The sequence below is a fragment of the Eptatretus burgeri genome, chromosome 2 (assembly GCF_056783735.1).
Source record: "Eptatretus burgeri isolate ZD-2024b chromosome 2, Ebu_testis_v1, whole genome shotgun sequence".
Classification (NCBI taxonomy): domain Eukaryota; kingdom Metazoa; phylum Chordata; class Myxini; order Myxiniformes; family Myxinidae; genus Eptatretus; species Eptatretus burgeri.
This window is the reverse complement of record NC_140962.1, coordinates 43,889,566-43,908,794: the sequence shown is the minus strand read 5'-3', so window position 1 is coordinate 43,908,794 and position 19,229 is coordinate 43,889,566. Positions and strand designations below refer to the sequence as shown.

At 45.4% G+C, this 19,229-nt stretch overlaps 1 protein-coding gene and 1 pseudogene across 16 annotated transcripts in view; both read right to left on the bottom strand.

The window, feature by feature from the left end:
* The window catches only part of LOC147031932 (uncharacterized), a 174,867-nt gene extending 169,794 nt beyond the window's left edge, over positions 1–5,073 (bottom strand). For 11 of the 16 annotated variants that reach the window (XR_015054977.1, XR_015054975.1, XR_015054981.1 and 8 more), the window contains exons 1-2: positions 4,787–5,073; positions 2,383–2,470 (exon numbers count right to left, since the gene is read on the bottom strand). Coding sequence is in view for 5 of the 16 variants with exons in the window: in XM_085869170.1 (XP_085725296.1) it covers positions 2,383–2,448 (66 nt within the window). In the remaining 11 variants the exon portion in view is untranslated. Of the gene's footprint in view, positions 1–2,382; positions 2,471–2,654; positions 2,707–4,786 lie in introns of those variants that run through there. The other 5 variants (XR_015054976.1, XR_015054979.1, XM_085869172.1 and 2 more) reach the window with 3 other exon arrangements.
* A 6,277-nt stretch (positions 5,074–11,350) lies between these two features.
* On the bottom strand, positions 11,351–13,959 carry LOC147031931 (uncharacterized; annotated as a pseudogene).
* Between the last annotated feature and the right edge of the window lie 5,270 nt (positions 13,960–19,229).

Sequence of the window (19,229 nt, the reverse complement as noted above, 5' to 3'; positions counted from 1 at the left end):
GATATCCCATCGACACTCCAAGAATACCACCAATACCGGGATCACCTACATACCGTGAATGGAGTAATCACCTCCAAGAATCGCAGTCATCCCACCGTCCCTCCGACAGGACTGCCTGGAAGCTCTTCATGCTGCACATCAAAGCGTATCATCCATGATTGCAAGAGCTGAATTGTCTGTGTTCTGGCCTGGAATCACCCCTACAATCAAATACGTCAGGAACAATTGCAACCACTGCAACCGCATGGCTCCCTCACAACCCAGCACACCACCCATGAACCAGATCCTTCCAGACTACCCGTTCCAATGGATATGCGCCGATTACTTTCAATACAAGAGCTTTCATTACTTGCTCATCGTCGATAGATACTCCAATTGGCCTGTCGTTGAGAGGGCATCGGGAGGTTCGTCTGGCTTGGTGGATTCCCTGCGTCGCTGCTTCATCACCTATGGCATACCTGATGAACTCTCTTCCGACGGTGGCCCTGAATTCATCGCTGGCAATACTCGCCAATTCCTACTGAACTGGGGAGTCCACCACCGCCTATCATCCGTCGCGTTCCCCCATAGTAATTGCCGGGCAGAAGTTGGAGTCAAAACCATGAAGCGCATGATCGCTGACAACACCGGCCCTTATGGTGAGAGGGACAAAGATTCATTCCAGCGTGCGATCCTGCAATACAGGAACTGTCCTGATAAGGACACAAAGCTATCCCCCACCATGTGCGCGTTTGACAGGCCGATAAAGGACTTCATACCTATCCTCCCAGGCAGATACCGACCCCATGAAACATGAAGAGACACTTTAGCCAACCGAGAAGCTTCTCTCCGCAACCGCCACATGAAAGCTGCTGAACGCTGGTCAGAGCACACAAGAAGGCTACCACCATTCACTGTTGGAGACCACGTCCGCATCCAAAACCAGATTGGCCACAATCCTCGCAAATGGGACAAAACAGGCACAGTGATCAAAGTCCGCCAGCACAACCAATATGTCCTACGTGTCGATGGTTCAGGGCGAGCGACGCTCTGCAACAGGAAATTTCTCCGGAAATACATCCCAGTCCACACTCGGGCTCTATGTCACTCCATCGTACATGACCTCTATCACCATGGCCCAGAGCTCCAGTGCAAACAGGACAACCATCTAACCACTTCAACACCGCATCAAACAACACCACCCTCCACAGACCTCATGGGGCCATCTTCACCAACTCCCCCTGGTGATACTCCTGCATACCAGGACCCACCAATGATGAATGACGACTCGATGCCTTTGGACTATAGGACGCCACTCAAGACCTCGCATTTACGAGCACCTGCCTCACAGGTCAAAACACCTGCCACTCCAGTCACCGGTGCTAGAAGCTCGCGTACTCTGCGTCCACCTGAATGGCAAACATCGGGTGACTACGACATGACCAGCGTCGTGTTTGGGGCAGAATAATCCCCCGGTCCATGTCTTGCGTGATGGGTAATCCACCCCACATGATCGCACGGGTTATTTCTCTTCTTGTTACATATCCATATAGACTCTCATTTCGTTCAGTTACGTTTACACATCAGGTACAAATGCTCATAATACATCAGTCCTTGTTCCTCGTCCATCACAATGACTTGGAGGGAGATAGAGAGTAATGTATGAACACGAACATTGGTAAAGGTAATAACAGTTATATTCTTGTGTATTTGCAGATGCAGCTTCATCACTTGTAATCTAATAAACGGATGTCACAAAATGGAGTAGTTCCTATTTAATCGGGAGAGAATACAAATAAAAACGATCCCACACCTGGAGTGGAAAGATGAGTAGGCCTCAAGGAACCCGGTAAGACAAGGTCGACGAAAACTCACAAAAAGAGCACGATTTTTGAAACAAAACCGAACGAGGAACACACAGTATCATGTAGGTGAGAAAATAAACGGTTTAAACGGGACAAATAACGACCGGAAACTTAACTTCGAGAGAGTCAGCAGGGAGCCTCGAGAGAACCTGCCGTCGCTGCAAACCCAGAACCGGAAGGAGTTGCTCTCCGACATATTGTGTACGACATGAGTATGAAAGCCATGGGCGTTTCTGGAGAATTTAGGGTTACAATTGTTCTTGGGGGGGGGGGGAGGGTTTAAAAGGGTATCAATTGTCCGAGGAGGAGGAGGATGTGTGATGTATTGCTTTGTTGCGGATGCATGGACAGGCCTGGTGTGCGATGGACGGATTAAAAGCTTGTTGGACAATGGCGGCGTTCTGGTAACCCGTGTTTCTCTTTGCCTCTTGACATGAATTTCGGTTCTGGGAGAACTGAACAGCGAAGTCATCGAAAATTCCACCATTCTGTCGCTCAACAGACGCGAAACGATGCACCAGAACATTTATTCACGTACCTCCGACCCCGTTAAGCTGGCGTCTCCCTCACGTTCCACATGCCCCCTCCCCCCGTCGATCATCATCTTGCTCGCAATCTCTCAACACCTGGCAATTCAAAAACAACAACAACATAATTGGAAATAATATATAACACCGAAGAAAGAACACAACAACCATCTCAGTTTGTATCCGCACAATAAAAGCACCAAGGACGCATCGACTCGACATATTTGTGGAAAGTCGAAAAATATTTGCCGTTTGAGTTCAATCGTATTGCGATGTAACCCACAGGTGGCACGAACGTGGTGGTCGACTTCCAGGTGTGACGAGAAGAAGAACAAGAAGAACAAGAAGAACAAGAAGAACAAGAAGAACAAGAAGAACAAGAAGAACAAGAAGAACAAGAAGAAGAAGAAGAACAAGAAGAAGAAGAAGAAGAAGAAGAAGAAGAAGAAGAAGAAGAATAAGAAGAAGAGGCAGAAGAAGAAGAACAAGAAGAAGAAGAAGAAGAAGAAGAAGAAGAAGAAGAAGAAGAAGAAGAAGAAGAAGAAGAAGAAGAAGAAGAAGAAGAAGAAGAAAAAGAAGAAGAAGAAGAAGAAGAAGAAGAAGAAGAAGAAGAAGAAGAAGAAGAAGAAGAAGAAGAAGAAGAAGAAGAAGAAGAAGAAGAAGAAGAAGAAGAAGAAGAAGAAGAACAAGAAGAACAAGAAGAACAAGAAGAACAAGAAGAACAAGAAGAACAAGAACAAGAAGAAGAAGAAGAAGAAGAAGAAGAAGAAGAAGAAGAAATAAAAAAAATAAATAAATAAGGGGGGGTCAATCAACAAACACTTCCTTTTTCTGCCAACCGATGACAAGACTCGATTCGATTCGAGGAGGATATTCTCCCGTTGCTCTTGTTGTCCAGGAAGCACAGAATGAGTGTGCAGAATGCAGGGAATGTGAACGTGTGATATTTCACAACGTCCGGAGGGTTTGGATGAAAAGATCCATCAGTCGTTGTTCGTGCGCTTCCCCGATGTTGGCGCCAAGGTGCACGTGCGAATGACGTCAGAGGGAAACGGCTGCTGGAGAGCCACGCAGGCCTTCCATGTATGTTCGTTCGAGCAAGAAAAGCAACAAGCACTCTGGAAGAGGCGATTACCGTTGGAGGCCATTGTAACGATTAGATCATCCATCTGATGTGTGAGTGTGACGACCTGCAAGCGTGATCGCCATATTCACGGATGCGAGACCGGAATGAACTGGTAACTAAAACATCAGATGATTAAATCAGCTCAGTGATTAAGATCCTTGTGAAAAAAAAACAAATAATTTTGGGATGGAGGGGGTCTTCCGCAAGCCCCTGATGTATGTGCCTTGCAATGGAATTAATTGCTTCGAGGCCCCTATGTTACATATGACGTGCAGCACTGAATGGGTTAATCTATCTATAATTCCAGCAATCTCTGTCTGTCTGTCTGTCTGTCTGTGACCACTGCTTCTCGATAACCACTGGTCCAATCTAATTTAAACTTGCCAGGTATATTGCTGGGGCCCTGGGGATGTGCCTTTTCAAGGTTTGATATTAATCGGACAAGTGGTTCCCAAGTTATGGCCATTTATTTACTAAAGCAATGATAGGACACGGTGCTCTGACATCACTATTGACGTCACAATTCTTCTTCGTTTGATATGACGTCACAATTGACGCTGGGGACCTGAGTATGTGCCTTTTCAAGGTTTGATATCATTCTTCTTCATCCGTTTCAGCTGTTTCCCAAGTGTTTCCCAAGTGTTTCCCAAGTTATGGCCATTTATTTACCGAACCGATGACAGGACACGGTGCTATGACGTCACAATTAGCAATTAATTATCGACAACCACATTAATTATCGTGCACATACGGGCACGCAAGAGCGAAGGAACGGCCTGTGTGGTTGTTGTTTCTGGCACGAGGTTTGAAAGTTTTTTTTTTTTAAGTTTTTTTTTTCCACATAAGGCCACGCACGAGTTATTTTAAAAGACTATAAGCATTGTCGAAAGAAAAACCAATATAGTTTGGTGACAAATTGCATCTCCTTGACGACGAGCTGTACTCATACCCTTTACCGAACGATGGTGCTTCCGAAGCAGTTTGTTGGTCTGGGTGATGCTGGGTGGTTTGCCATTGCCTTCCCAGCAGTCAGTCATGGCAGAAATTCAGAATCTGATCAGGGTGCGGGTGATGGCTCACCTACTCCTCGCGAAGAACGCAGTGGGATGTGTGGACACAGTCCCGTTTAACGTCCATTCGAGGGACAAACACACATTGATGAATCTCCCGACTTGTGAAACACCTGGATGACAGTTCATGTAGCTGGGTCGGGATTCAAACTCAGTTACTCAGGCGACACAGCTGATAGGCAAGTGTGCATGTCATTGGGCTATCACATTCATACTCACCTCTCTCTTTATAGGGAGGTTGTAATTTGTTGCACCTTTTCTTTCCAAATACAACAAATCGCAAGCTCCGTTAAAGAGGTCTATGACGTCATTTTCAAAGTCGAGCAGCAATTAATTGATGTATGCCGAATAGAACTCCGATTATTTAAATAAATAAAAAAATAAAAGACATAATTCCAGACACGTGAGCACCCATAAGCTTTATGCGAGTTGTTACAATCCATCCGCCATTCAAACCACCAGGATCTGAGTCACCCATCCGTGGAAGACTTGCCGCTGAGGGCGTGGCCTCATGGACGACTCAGCCTTTCCGAGGCGTGGCAGAGTCGCCTGGAGGCTCCTCCCCCTCTCCTGAAGCATTGTGAGTCACAAACCCTATTTATCCTGGCTCACACGCAAGCCAGCTTGGTTATATAAATTTAACCATACCCTCATTCCTGCACTGCTCTCATTTCCTTCTACCGTCAGCCTCGACTGACCCTGCATTCTCACTTGAATCCAACCCCAAAGAACTGCCAACGCCAACAACAAAAAAACAACAATGAAGACCCCCAGAATTCTGAAGACCCCCAGATCAGAACCAAAACCGCATACTCGATCGATTGCGTTCATTAAAACCGCTGGTAATTGCCCCAATCGGAGCCACGGTAAAGTCCACAAGGACAGATTCGAGAAATGAAATATTTTCTGTGTGTATATATATATATATATATATATATATATATATATATATATATATATATATATATATATATATATATATATATATATATATATATATGACGTCATTATGCAAAACATTTACAGTTCCTCTCCCCATCACGAAAAATCGTTGCAGGCAGGCGTGCTTAATACGATCGCCACTGGAGGCCACGGGTATATCAATGGTCGTGCCAAGGAAGCAAAAGTGCTTCTCAATTTCCGTGCTGAGTGCTCCGGATTCCCTCCCAGTGGTCTTCAGCGTTCTGTTTGTTGTCCTTTTGCAATGAAAAGGAACGTTGACGTTCCCTCCTTTCGAGCCGTTCAATACCTTACCTCGACGAGCGAGTGCACGACCCAAGCCAGTCCATCCTTCCCTGATGAACACTACTGCTCTACGCCCTTGGCTCACTACGAGTCGCTTCCTAGGATATGACCTCCCGGTGCTCCCGCCTGTGACAGATTTAGGAGGTCATTCATCAAGTTCATGGCTCTCTTCCCCCAACCCCAACCCAGATGCAAGTCGTTGCGAATTTCTCATCCCATGAACAAGAGTATCTCTTCACGGAACGCATCTCGGAACGTTAAACGGTAGTTTGCACAAGCTGCACGAGTGGTGGCATGGTAAGAAGATCACCCGGGAAGGTTTCAAACCGGAGTGGTTGTATGTCCCGTCCCGTGTCCCATCCACCGGCGTCAGTTGGTGGGTGTGAAAGACCCCATGGTGTCCTTCATGACGAGGGTGTGAGCCATCGCCCGCATCCTGAGCAAATTAGAAATTCCTGCCCTAACCCTCACCAACCTGCATGCCAATACCCCCTTGGTGCCACAGCGGACCGACAACAGGTTTACGGTGACAATCCATGACGACATGCCAAACCCTTGCACGTACTCGTACATCAGAACTGAACAGGGTACATTTTTCGCCCACGGCAGTTCAAGATGAAAAGGTGATTACAAAAATATAAGGAAGGATCTGTAAGAAACTCGGTGGACCGGTTGGGTGTGTGACAAGGACGAATCGATTCGAGTTTGGTGAAGATCTGGATCAGGATACTAGGTTTTTAAAGTGATTTTCACTGTTGAGAGAGAGTTTTTGGGCCCCATGTATCGCATGATATCTTAAAAGGTTGTGGACGAGTTGTGACAAAACTAGAGGGATGAGTTGTTGATCAGGTGACAAGAACACGCCGATTCGATTTTGGTTAAGATCCGGATTCAGATCCGACCTATCAGTGGCATGCAAGATGTAAACTGTTCAGCCTGGTGGTGGTATGTTCTCATCATACAAATCAAGCTCTTAAACGACTGTACCAAAACATTGACGCTCACACAACAGTCATGCAATATGGAGGTGACGGTCAAGTTGAAGAGCTTGTGTACAGTATTAAATGCCCCACAAACTCCGCTACCCCGACGGTGTTTTTTGAAGCTTGGCACACATGTAGTCATCTCCTTTAATCTTCAGTTTGTAGTCGGTTGCCTTTATAATCACCGACAACCTGTTCTACCGCGCCTGGTGTTGGCTTCGGGGTTAGGGTGGTGACTTGGGATTTGACCCCCTTACCATTGAATTAACACCAGGGGGGGTTGACAGCCTGTCATCCTTCCCAGGTCAGCGAAATGAACACCAGTACACTGGTAATAGGGACACTGCATCAGCGGCATAGCTGGGCCCCTAACCAATGATGGAACCAGCAGCCAAAAAGGCAGCACACGATGGGAACCTGTTCTACCCAATCTTTTTATTTAACGGCCACAATCATTCCCATGTTATTGTAGGCTTGGCCGGGAGAAGCTTCGCCTGTCTTTAAAGAACCTGTTGGCCAGGCTTGACGTTTGATTAAAGTTAGGACAGGAATTCGGCCATGGTTCCGGCAATAGCTCACCAACTCTTCACCAAGGAGACTGCTGTTTTAACCCAAGAACCACCTTCCAGATGTTAAAACATCTCTAACCTCCATCAACTATTGTTGGCAGACAGGAAGCCTAGGTTAACGAAGATGGCACACATTGATGAACCACCCTGCCTGTAAAACACCAGGGTGACGGTTGAAAGCTGGGTGGGATTCGAACCCAGGTGAGATTTGAATCCTCTAGTGCATTCCATCAGCCAGCTTATTCTCCCCAATAAGTGACGAGATTTAGTTTGAACCAATTAGTCCACATCGCAAAGTAGAAGGAATCCTCTTTATGAGACAAAAGGAAAATTGGTCTTCACTTTTCACAGCCTTGAGGAATGCTTGCTGCAGTATTGCTAGAGCATTAGCTCGCCTTTCACCCAGCCCCACCTGTGCTTGGGCCAGGGTAGGGATTACGCGTTCGTTATTATTAGCTTATCTGGAATGAATTACAGATAAGGTATTATTGGACACCGTCCGTCCGTCCATCTCCTATGTCGACTTCTCTGGCCAAACAGCTCGGCCAATCCGGCTGAAATTTGGCGGCAACGTTCCGCTCCTGAAAGGAAACAGGGATTGCAAAGCTCGTTCCGGTCAGCAGGTCAAATTGGCCGACTTAGTCATTTCCTTCAAAAATCTTCTCCAGACCCACCAGTCAAAATGTGACCAAATTTGGGTGATTACGGAAAGCCAAGGTGGAAATGTTAAATTGTGGAGGCCTTGCCAATCGCAGAACTGAAGTGTCAAAATGGCGGACTTCGTAAATTATTGGGAAAATCCGTAAATTCCTTGAAAAATCTTCTCCAGACCCACCAGTCAGAATGTTTCCAAATTTGGGGCACATTAGGCAAGGGCCCAGGTAAGCTACAGGTACAATGACGCTATCTATCCATCTAAACTAATAAAGGTCAATGTGTGTGTGTGTGTGTGTGTGTGTGTGTGTGTGTGTGTGTCCTCCATAACTCCAAAACCATGAAACCCAGCAGCCTGAAACTTTGCATGCACACAAAGGGAACTCCAAGGAAGTGCAACAATGAAAATTGGGTGTTTGGGTTACTTAAAACAACCCCTTTGAAGATAATTAACGGCATTATTTAATTATATGTGGTCAGTGTGACGACCCATCAAGGATTGTGCCCAATTGCCAAGGAGACTGCTGAGGCAGCACCAACACTCTGCACAGAGTATGGTCCCAATGGATGGATGGATTTAATTTTATCTTTTATCAGGTGCATCCTCAAGTCACCGCTTTATATGGAGTCTAAAGGCGCATCCTAGGTAACATCGCTGGGATCTGAAGCCACCATATTTTTTTGGCCTGTTCAACCTTGTTTTGACTGGGAACAGGCCGCAACGATTTCTTCGCGATAAAGTTTTTTTTTTCACTTTCCTCACTCATATTATTGAATGCCTGTTCATCATAGCTACGAATCGCTGGGTACATTGTAATGCTTATAAACACCCAGAGACGTCAGCATTTGTTGCTATATTTCATTTCCGCACATGCGATCACCATGAGTATCTCTTAAACTAAGCAGAATGACAAAATTTAAACTCCAGAATAGAACTTCCAAGCAGTTCTGACTGAGAAAAATGTTAATTTGTCCAATTCGGACATATTTGACATTTCGGGCATCTCCCGGAGGTGTATGTTTAACATGATGGTTCGGTGATTGCTCATCGCGAGCCGTTTCTTAACCGTTTCGGTGGAGTGCTTGCTCGAGTGCTTAAGCCACTTGGCGAGTGCTCTCCAAGCTGCTTCATTGTTCATTTCGGTAAAAGTACCCATGCTTTCAATCTAACATTGATAATACATAAGTTTCCGCATGTTGGGCCCTGCGGTGCCATGCGGTGGGTGCCTTGGGAGGTGTCTCATCCGCTGAAAATGTGCAATTTTATTTTTACAGGATATCGCTTTGTTTTGTGCGATCTGCTTTAAATATAACCCACCCCTCACTTCGACATCAAAACATATTTGAAAAACAATAAGGTCCATCCGACCAAGTGTTTGCCATGATGTAGCTGTGAAGGCAAACAGCATAGATCGACATTTTGTGTTCTGGGCCATGATATAATTTTCAATTTAATTTTGCGTACGGGTGTGTGTGTGGGTTGTTAGCGGGTTTCAGTCGGTGGAACAGATCCCTCCCAGGTGTGTGTGTGTGTGTGTGTGTGTGTGTGTGTGTGTGTGTGTGTGTGTGTGTGTGTGTGTGTGTGTGTGTGTGTGTGTGTGTGTGTACATGTGGGGTTTCAGAATCTGGAATGGAGTCCTACCAGGGTGGGCTCAAAGCATCTACCTTCATTTCAGCAAGGGGTCACGATTCATGGACCAAGCTGTAGACGAGACTTATTTCTGAGAAATGTGCATCCGAGAAGCATTTTTTAGTAAAAGTTGGGAACATGACTTTTTAACATAATTAAGGTATGCTGAATTCGAGTCGTCCTGTTCCCAAGCTGAATTTTGAGTTTTTCACCATCTAATTAGCATAAACAAAATGGCTGCCAAATTGACAATTTTGGGCACTTTCTTGGGACAGGCACTACTATACCATTTAAATAAATGCACATTGTTCACATGTGCGCATCTTAGAAATGTCCCTTGAGCAATAGATCAAAGCTACAGGCTAATAAAATTCGTAACATGCCAAAAATAAATTATTATTATGCTAATTAGCTACCGCCATCCTGGAAATGAAAGCATGGCAGTACTCGTCTGCCTCTGCAACAAAGGAGAGAAGGCTTGGCATCAGGAGACCCTACAGAGCTTGCAAAGTCAATTTTTGTGCCCTCATAGCTTTGTTTTATGCCTTTCCTGCCAGAACAAGTTCTACAGTGCCTTGCCCGAGCAGTCCACTCTCCACCCACACGACAGCTTGTCCGGAACCATTCATATGATCTCCTATGGCCTTGAGGAAGTCCATCGATACGTGAAGGCCACCTAGGCGAGGCATTAACTTATCCTGGTATTCTGGAACAGACCACTTTAGCCCCATAAGTCTGCAGTACAGCGCTTGGTCGACTGTGAGGACTGTATGTTCCTGTCCAAAATGTGAAGATATTGCCATGCATCTCTTCATGGCGGTATTCAAAGTATCCAACTCATGAGCAGAGCAAGGATTATAGGCAAATATCCTACTGCTGTCTGTTCTGGTTCCTCTGATGGCAATGACTAATTGAAGTGTCCAAGAAGGTTTTATCTCTGAATTTTGATGGCGCAAGAAGAAAGCTAGGTCTGTCGCTTTTGCTTGTCTTGCATACTCATTTTCCTCCTCAGATTTGCTGAAGCAGGCTTCGTCGACGGGTGCTGTGATGACTGGCTTGCATTTTCCATGAGTTATACTGACAGGATGCAGTGTTGCGAATCTGGAAGCCATGAGCACACAACATACAGGTCCAATAGAACAGTTATATTGGTAAGTATGTGTCTTTAGTTCGGGTCCCTGTCCCTAGTCTAATGGGTGAATAAATGTAAATGCGCTCTGAGTTACTTTGATAGTCAGGGTTTTCTTTCATTTTTACACCCCTCATAACTACGACAATGCCAGCATCACCTTCACTTCGCTCTGGCCGATGCCATTGCCTATGTGCGTGTCAGCACGTACGTGGGCGGAGCCCATGCAGAATACAGTTCCTCTGGCTGTTTGATGGGCGGGGACCACGCAGAATACAGTTCCTCTGGCTGTTTGATGGGCGGAGACCACGCAGAATACAGTTCCTCTGGCTGTTTGATGGGCGGAGACCACGCAGAATACAGTTCCTCTGGCTGTTTGGTGTGCGGAGACCACGCAGAATACAGTTCCTCTGGCTGTTTGATGGGCGGAGGCCATGCAGAATAATATTCCTCTGCCTGTTTGGTGGGCGGAGTTCAAGGAGGAGCCTCGCGGCGGCCCTCGACCAGTCAGTGTGCTACGGGTGGGGTGACCGCCGCTCAGCCAATCGGATCCTGCGACAGGGAGAAAGGGGTCCGCGTGACGTCACCACGCCCCTGGGCCAATCGACGGACTTGCCGCTCGTTTTGGCCAATGACAGGGCAACGAGGGATTCTGCGCGCCAAAACCGTCCATTGAGGGTGAGCGAGGGGGGCGGAGGTGTCCCCCCCCCCCGAGACAAGGTGAATAAGGGTGCGGCGCGATTCAGACCTCCAGGAGAGCTTGAGACACCATCCCCCACCACAACCGAAAGGGGTGCGCGCCGTCTCCCCGACGGATACAGAGGAGAGGTTTGGTTGCCAGGACGAGCGCCGAGCGGAGCTGAGGAGGCTGATCGCGGCTCGCCGGTGTCTGGATTTGGCTCGCCTCTCGCTGGTGCCCGGTTCGAATCAGCTCGAAGACCACACGAGGTGGACAGGTCCGAGGCAGGCTCTGGTCTTCAACTCGCCTTTCCATCCGAGCTGGAGGCCTCAATAAAGGCTGTGGCCACCGTTTATTTTGGGTGTGTGTGCGTGTGTGGGTTTGTGGTGCCAGTCTAGTAAGTGATAAATTGTTAAGTGCCTTTCTGTACATACGTGCATCTCCATATTCGGATAACTCTGCTTCTTGCGTGCCCCCCTGCCCCATTATAAATAAACCCATGTGTTAAATGTATCAGTTCATTTTGTGTTTCTTTTATTGGTTTGACATGGTGCATGTTGGAGAATTAGCCAGGCTGTTGCCGCTGTAAAGGGACATTTGGACCCACGGAAGCTCGGTGACCGTCCGCTCGGGTCGCACGGTTCGAGCACGCTCGCGGCTCATTCCGTACGAGCGCCGTCGAAGGTGAATTTCCCGGTAGTTTGGACGACGTGGGTATTTAGGTAAATTGAAATTGGCAATCGACCTACCCCACGTGGTCGACCTATTGGCGAACTTCGGTCCGATAAGGAACCCGTCGGCTCCGGAGTTATCTGGGGTGACGACCTATAAATTCCGGGTGTTCGGTAGAGCCAACTCTACTGCTCCATCTCGCAGTCGTGCTCGTCGCTGATATCCGGCCCCGCAACAGCAGCTCCTCCAGGCTATTTGGCACAATCAAAGTATGTCTTGTGGATAGCTCGAGATTTTTCAGAGAAGCATCAGTTGTTTGGCCTCGTTGCCATGTTGCCATTTGAGCTGCATGGAAGGTATTCTTTCCATCAAGTGTTTCATCAAGGTTGTCAATGTTATCACCGGTGTAGTAGATGAATTTATTTGACTCAATGTTTGGTGGAATGATGGCACCAGTTGCTTTGTCCAATGATTTGAGAGTGCTGTCAGCCAAGGAAGTGTCTACTTGCAACACCTGTTCGTAACTCAGGCAATGCCCTGCCTTGTTGAACAATCGTGGTTGGTCTTTTGACCATGTCGCTTGATGAAGAGTACTTGCAAGACCAACATGTTTTGGAGTCCATTTTTTTGCCACAACTGACACAAGACAAGATCTTGTGCCACACTCAGAACTCTGCTCCGGACATGTTCTTCATTGTTCCCAGGGCTATCATCTTCAAGGGATGCCTGGCCACCGACGATCAGTCTGGGTAGCATATATAAACTCTCGGGAATGCATGCTATGGCATCTTCTTCACTGACAGAGAACCCTTTGTGTCCTGGAGTTTCCATCATGTCTCCACAGACTTTCATAGCTACATGAACAAGTGAAAGGAAAATGTCATCCTGGGGCTCATACTTCGGAAAGGCTAACTTTTCCTCACTCTCCTCTGTGTCTGCTTTCATCTGCAAAACTGCTGTTGGCTGGTACTTAGTGGGAATCAATACGGTTTTTCGTTCTGATATACAACTGTCAAGAGCTTGAAAGAAATTGAAAATGTCCCCAAGCTGTGACTGCAACTTTTCCTTGAATGTTCCTCTTCTGCTTTGATAGGACGGCTGAATCATGGTTGAAGATTCCTCAGCTTGCTCCTTATACCTTTCCCATACATCATCCAGAAGAATCACATGTCCTTTGTCAGCTGATTGATGGAGCTCTTGGCAAAGCCATATCATAGCAAGGTCTGTATTTGCTGACTCCTGCTTTGTTTTGAAGGTTGACCTGTTAAATGCACTTAGACAAAGCAGATGATATTTGGCTTCAGCTGCAATTAGGTCAATCACTCCTGCCACTCGAAGGCCAACTTTGTGGTCAAGATGTGAGGCTTGAATTATTTGATCACTCATTTGCTTAGTCATGAAGGAGATCAGTCGTGCCTTCTTATTTGCAGTTTGACAGAAAATGCAAAGGCTCCATTTGACTGGCTGCACAACTTTTCGCAATGAACGCCTGTTACCACCTGAACTGCAACCTGCTCCCTCTGTTGAATACTCTGTCCGAGTCCTCTGAAGACGCTTTATTTTACTCTTGTCCGTGAAGTGGGCATAGCACATTCTGTGCCACACAAGAGATACGGCTGTGGCAGAATCTAATGCATTCTCAAGACGATCAATTAAGTCTATATTTTTGGAGTCCCTCAAGCTTCTTTCTGCTACAGGCTGCATTCCTGGGTGTTGTGAGTCCATGTTCAGTTGCTTCACTCGGGTTTTTTCTGGCTTTATGCGTTTGGCAGAAAATGCACAGGCTGTAGTCTGCAGGTGACGGCCTCTTCAAGCTAATCACTGGATCCATTGTCGCCTGCAAACAAGAATGAATCATTAGTATAGGCCTACACAAGCCCTGAACAACTTAACAGTTGTTCACAAGTAAAATAGATTAGCATAGTGCCTGTCCCAAGAAAGTGCCAAAAATTGTCAATTTGGCAGCCATTTTGTTTATGCCAATTCGATGGTCAAAAACTCAAAATTCAGCTTGGGAACAGGGCTAGTCGAATTCAGCATACCTTAATTATATTAAAAAGTCATGTTCCCAACTTTTACTAAAAATGCTTCTCAAGCCTGATGCAGGGCCCTTTTCGAGAAATAATTTGTCTACTGTGAAGTTTTCTGTTCTCAAAGTTTTGTGCTGAGGGCTGTCTCAGGATTGTCACTGAACCCTGGACATCTTCCAACTGGAGTTGGTTTGTTATAATATTCCCAGGGATGGTTTTTAGCACACCTGCAAAGTAGTTCTGGGGAGCTTATGGGACGGCACGTTGTCCTTCCATCCACAAATACCTCCAACTTCTCAGAAACTATGCATACGATTTCAATGAAATTTGACCACAACCTTCATCACCCGTGATGGCATTTTTTTTTTAAAAGAGAAGAGGTCTGAAGGGGTTTACAGGAGGGGTGGGGGAGTGGGTTCCCTCCCCAAAGAGGTGTTTGCTTTCTTCTCAAACGACACACACAATTCCAATGAAACTTCACCACAACCTTCATCACCCATGACCTACCAAAGTTTGTTCATGACATTAGAAAAATCTGGCTCTAAGGGGATATAAGGAGGGTTGCCCCCCAAAATATGTATTTGCTTTCTTTTCTGAAACTACACACAATTCCAATGAAACTTGATCACAACCTTTATCACCCATCATATACCAAGGTTTGTTCATGGCATAAAAAAAAAAAAAAAATCGATAGGTATTTATTTTCTTCTCCATTATACATTTTGTGGGCCATCCATGGCTACCAGCCACCACCGGGTGAGCATCCAGGGGTATATCCCCGATGTTTAACTAGTAGTAATGCCCGGCGTTGCTCGGGCTAGCAATAAAGCCTGGCGTTGCCCGGGCTTTCTTGCAAATTTCCTCAATAGCTGTTAGCGGTTAGGGTTGCAGTTAGGGTTAGGGTAGCTAACCCTAACAGCTTGGCGTAGCGGAGGTAAACAGCGCCCGGGAAAGTGGAAATTTGCGTCCCCCGTAGGCCTTAAACTTGAGTGGATTTGAATAGAAAATCCCATAAGGGATATCGATTTTTTCGAATATCGGAAGTGTTATGGAAAAAAATTATAGCCAATGACCTAAGTTGGACCAAAAGCCATAATCGTACCGAATTTGAATGGAATCCGTTGGAGTTTGTGAAAATGCATCAAAACGAATTTTGAGGGGCCTCTTAAGGAAGACAATAATATCATTAGTATATGTGCCAAATCTTGTTTCATTTCATGCAGTAACAAAAATCTGATGGTGGAACAAAGAAAGGGGTGTGCCAAAATATTAATATAGATATTTGTGAGGTTCTGTCATCAGTCCTGTAGGTTCAGCAATCACTGGTACAACTTTGGCATCCTTCAGCTTCCAGGATCTTCTCGCTTCATTCGTGGTCTTGGTGTTGTCATTTTCTTGATTTCTGCATCGTTTTGTCCAAAATCATGAGTATTATCACCTCAATAAGCAATGCGTTCTCTTTTTTTTTTGTACCCAAGTATGATATCTGGTCGTAACGCTTCGTTTTCAATGTTCACGCTCGATGGGATCATTCGGTCGAACGTGAGCGGGAGGTACTTCCATGGTTTCAATGATTACTTTTGGTTCATTTCCCCACAAATTTTCTGAAACTGGGACATCAAAGTTTTTGCAGATGTGCCAGCAGATTACATTATAAACTCTGGTGTGCGTACAGCTGTTTTGACATGACTTTTTGTGTGTGTGTTTGGTCACTAAGCATAACATATCATTCTTTTTACTAACTCCACCTCCACTCCTCACCTTTCTCTTCTTTTTTTTTTTCATATTCCTCCCTCCCATGGTAAAGCAACATTTGGTGAGGCATAGCTGTACCCACCTCTTCCCCTATTCCGAGCTTCCCCTCCCTCAATACCCACAATAATGTATTTGCTAGTTAATATAATGGATACAAGTTACTGTTTTGACTGGATGAAAAATAAGTTTTTAATTAAAAGCTGAACTTTAAGCGGAAAAGCTGACGTTTCAGTGAGAAACCGCTCGCCTTGGTCACGGCCGATGATAAAATGAAGAAGCTTGAGCATTGCCATTGGTAAGGTGGTTTATAGTCTGTAGATCAATCCAGCCACCACGTGATACTTGCAGACGGCATGGAAAATGTTATAGCTTTGGCACATGTACATGACAGTTGAAGTTGAAAACCACCATTTTTGTTGAGAGATTGTTTCACATGTCTCTACATGTAGGAATAGGTGACACTTTCGGACAGCAATCGTTTGTATTGCAATCTCACAGCATACCAACAATGCAAGCCCAATTCCCGTGCCGAACCCAGCATGCATTTTCCGGTCCTACCTTCAACATAAAAGCCTCGGCTCCCCCTCCTACATGCAGCAACACTACATGTAACAGATGATGATTCAACTCTTTCCCATATAGAGCAAACAATTTCTCTCCTCCCCCCCCCCCTTCACCAAGATAACCACTTAACTTAAAGCTGTGACCATGCAGGTTCAAGTGCAAATACAGAGTTCAAAGCCTCTTCAGGTAGACGACGATGTTGCTTCATACGGGCCTTAAGGGTTTGCTGAGTTTCTCCGACTAGGTCTCAATGCATGATGGGTCTCCACATTTGATGCCAGTCACATTTCCTCTCCTTAACACGAACTGACTGCACAAGATTCTGCAGGCTTTGTATGACATAATGTCAAACTTGCAGTTTGATTCACAACACCCACTGATCCACATTTTTGTCTTTTCTTTTCCATCATGCAGATACTATTCCAACCCCAAAGTAGGGAATATAAGTAGTGCTTTTACTAAATGTGGTTACTCTCCATTGTCTTTCTTTAAAAGCAGGAAGTAGCAAAAAAAAAAAACCAGGACACAGCTCAAGAAAATATGACACGAGTGACCATTCAGTTTGTGGCTGGGCTATCTGAGAAAGTGAGAAGATCCTTCTCCAAGTTTGGCAGTTACATCATTCAAAGCCTACAGAATTCTGCAGTCAGTTAGTTCATTCATATTCACATCTGGAAGGACAGGAAATGTGATGGTGTCTGGCAGCACATGTGGACACCCATCATGCACTGAGACCACCAGTCATGGCTAAAAATATTGGTACCCTTGCGCTTTTTTTTTTTTTAAAATAACTCAATTTTTCTATAAAAATAAGTTGAAATTAATGAAAGTATTTGGTCTCCACAATTCTTCTTTTCAATGTTAATATCACAGAACCTAATATATCCTTTTAAATCAGAGAAGTAAAAGGAAATGGTATTGATACTCTCGACTTGATATTTGGAAGTACAGTCTTTGGACAAAATAACTGCAGTCAAGCACTTCCTATAGCCATGAATGAGCTTCCTTCACCTCTCTGACAGTTTGACACACTCTTCTTGTGCAAACTGCTCCTGTTCTCCCAGATTTGAAGGTTACCTTCTCCCAACTGCTGTTTTCAGATCTCCCCACAGGTATTCAATGGGATTTAGATCTGAACTCATTGCTGGCCCCTTTAGAACAGTCCAGTGTTTTGTCTTGAACCATTCCTGGGTGCTTTTTGAAGTGTTTGGGGTCATTGTCCTGCTGCAAGACCCATGACCTTCGATGGAGACCCAGCTTTCTGGCACTGGGTTGAACATTGCGCTCCAAAATGCCTTGGTAATCTCCTGATTTCATGATGCCATGCACACATTCAAGACACCAAGTGACAGAGACAGCACAACCCCAAAATATCATTGAACCTCCTCCCTGTTTGACTGTAGGGAAGGTGTTTTCTTTGAAGGCTTCATTTTGTTTTCTGGAAACATATAGGTGATGTGCTTTACAAAAAAGCTCAAATTTTGTCTGATCTATCCACAGGATAGATTTTGGCAAACTCCAATCGGGCTTTCTTTCGTCTCTCTCTCAGCAGTGGGGTCCTCCTTGGTCGCCTTCCATAGAGTTGAAACTGTTGTCCCTTGTGTCTGAAGGTCAGCTTGAATTTGTTAGTTGATCAAGGCGCTTTCTCCACCATTCGAACAATTCTTCGCTGCAATCTTCGATCAAGTTCTCTTGCAGCCACGTCCAGGGAGGTTGGCTACAGTGCCATGGGCCTTAAACTTCCTGATAACATTGCGTACGGTGGACACAGGAACATCAATGTCTCTGGAGTTGGACTTGTTGGCTTGGCGACAATCTTGTCTGACATCCTCAGACAATTCTCTTGTTTTTTTTTTTCTCCATGCTCATTGCAGTACACACAGCAACACAAAACAGCAGAACGATTTCTTTTCTCTATTCAAACTGGTTAAATGAGTGATTTTTTAAATATTGCAGGCTCCTGCAACGCACCACAGGTGAGTAACTCCAAAGAAAAAAGATTATCATCCGCTTGAAATCTATTTCTAACAACTTCTAAAAGGTGTGAATAATATTGTCCGTGCCATTTTAGGATTTGATCTTGTAATATTTTCAGGTTTTTTTTTTTGTTTTGTTCCACTGCAAACCAAAGAAATAGATGTGGACAAGTCTGGAAACGGCGATGGTTCACGAGCAATGTACACGGTTCGCCTTTTTTATTTTTTGACCTTCGAGGGGACGCCATGGGCAAACTGGCGGGAATCGGGAAAAACGTAAATGATGAAAGTTGTAATATGCAAGTAGTGCTCTTGGAGTACCAACTTTCATTCGAAACAGTTGAAAACCCGAGGAGCTCAATGCCCAATTTATTGATTTTTTTGACATCTAAGTTCGTGACCTTGACATGAAAATGAAAAATTGAGCTCCGTGGTGCTATGCAGGTGCCATTGGGCTAACCAAATACCGAAACCTTTGCCAGATTCGACAAACCCCCTCAGAGAAGATGCAACTTTAAATCGGCTACCCCCTAAAAACACGTTTTTTGGGCGTGGCTCTGCCCATAATGGGCGCAGCACGCCCATTCTCCGAAAAACACAACTAGATCACGATACAAACCTCCCACCCAAATTTTTATCAAGATCGGATCAAAACCCACGGAGCTATGCTCAGGACACACACACACACACACACACACACACACACACACACACACACACACACACACACACACACACACACACACACACACACACACACACCGAAGATAGTGGCC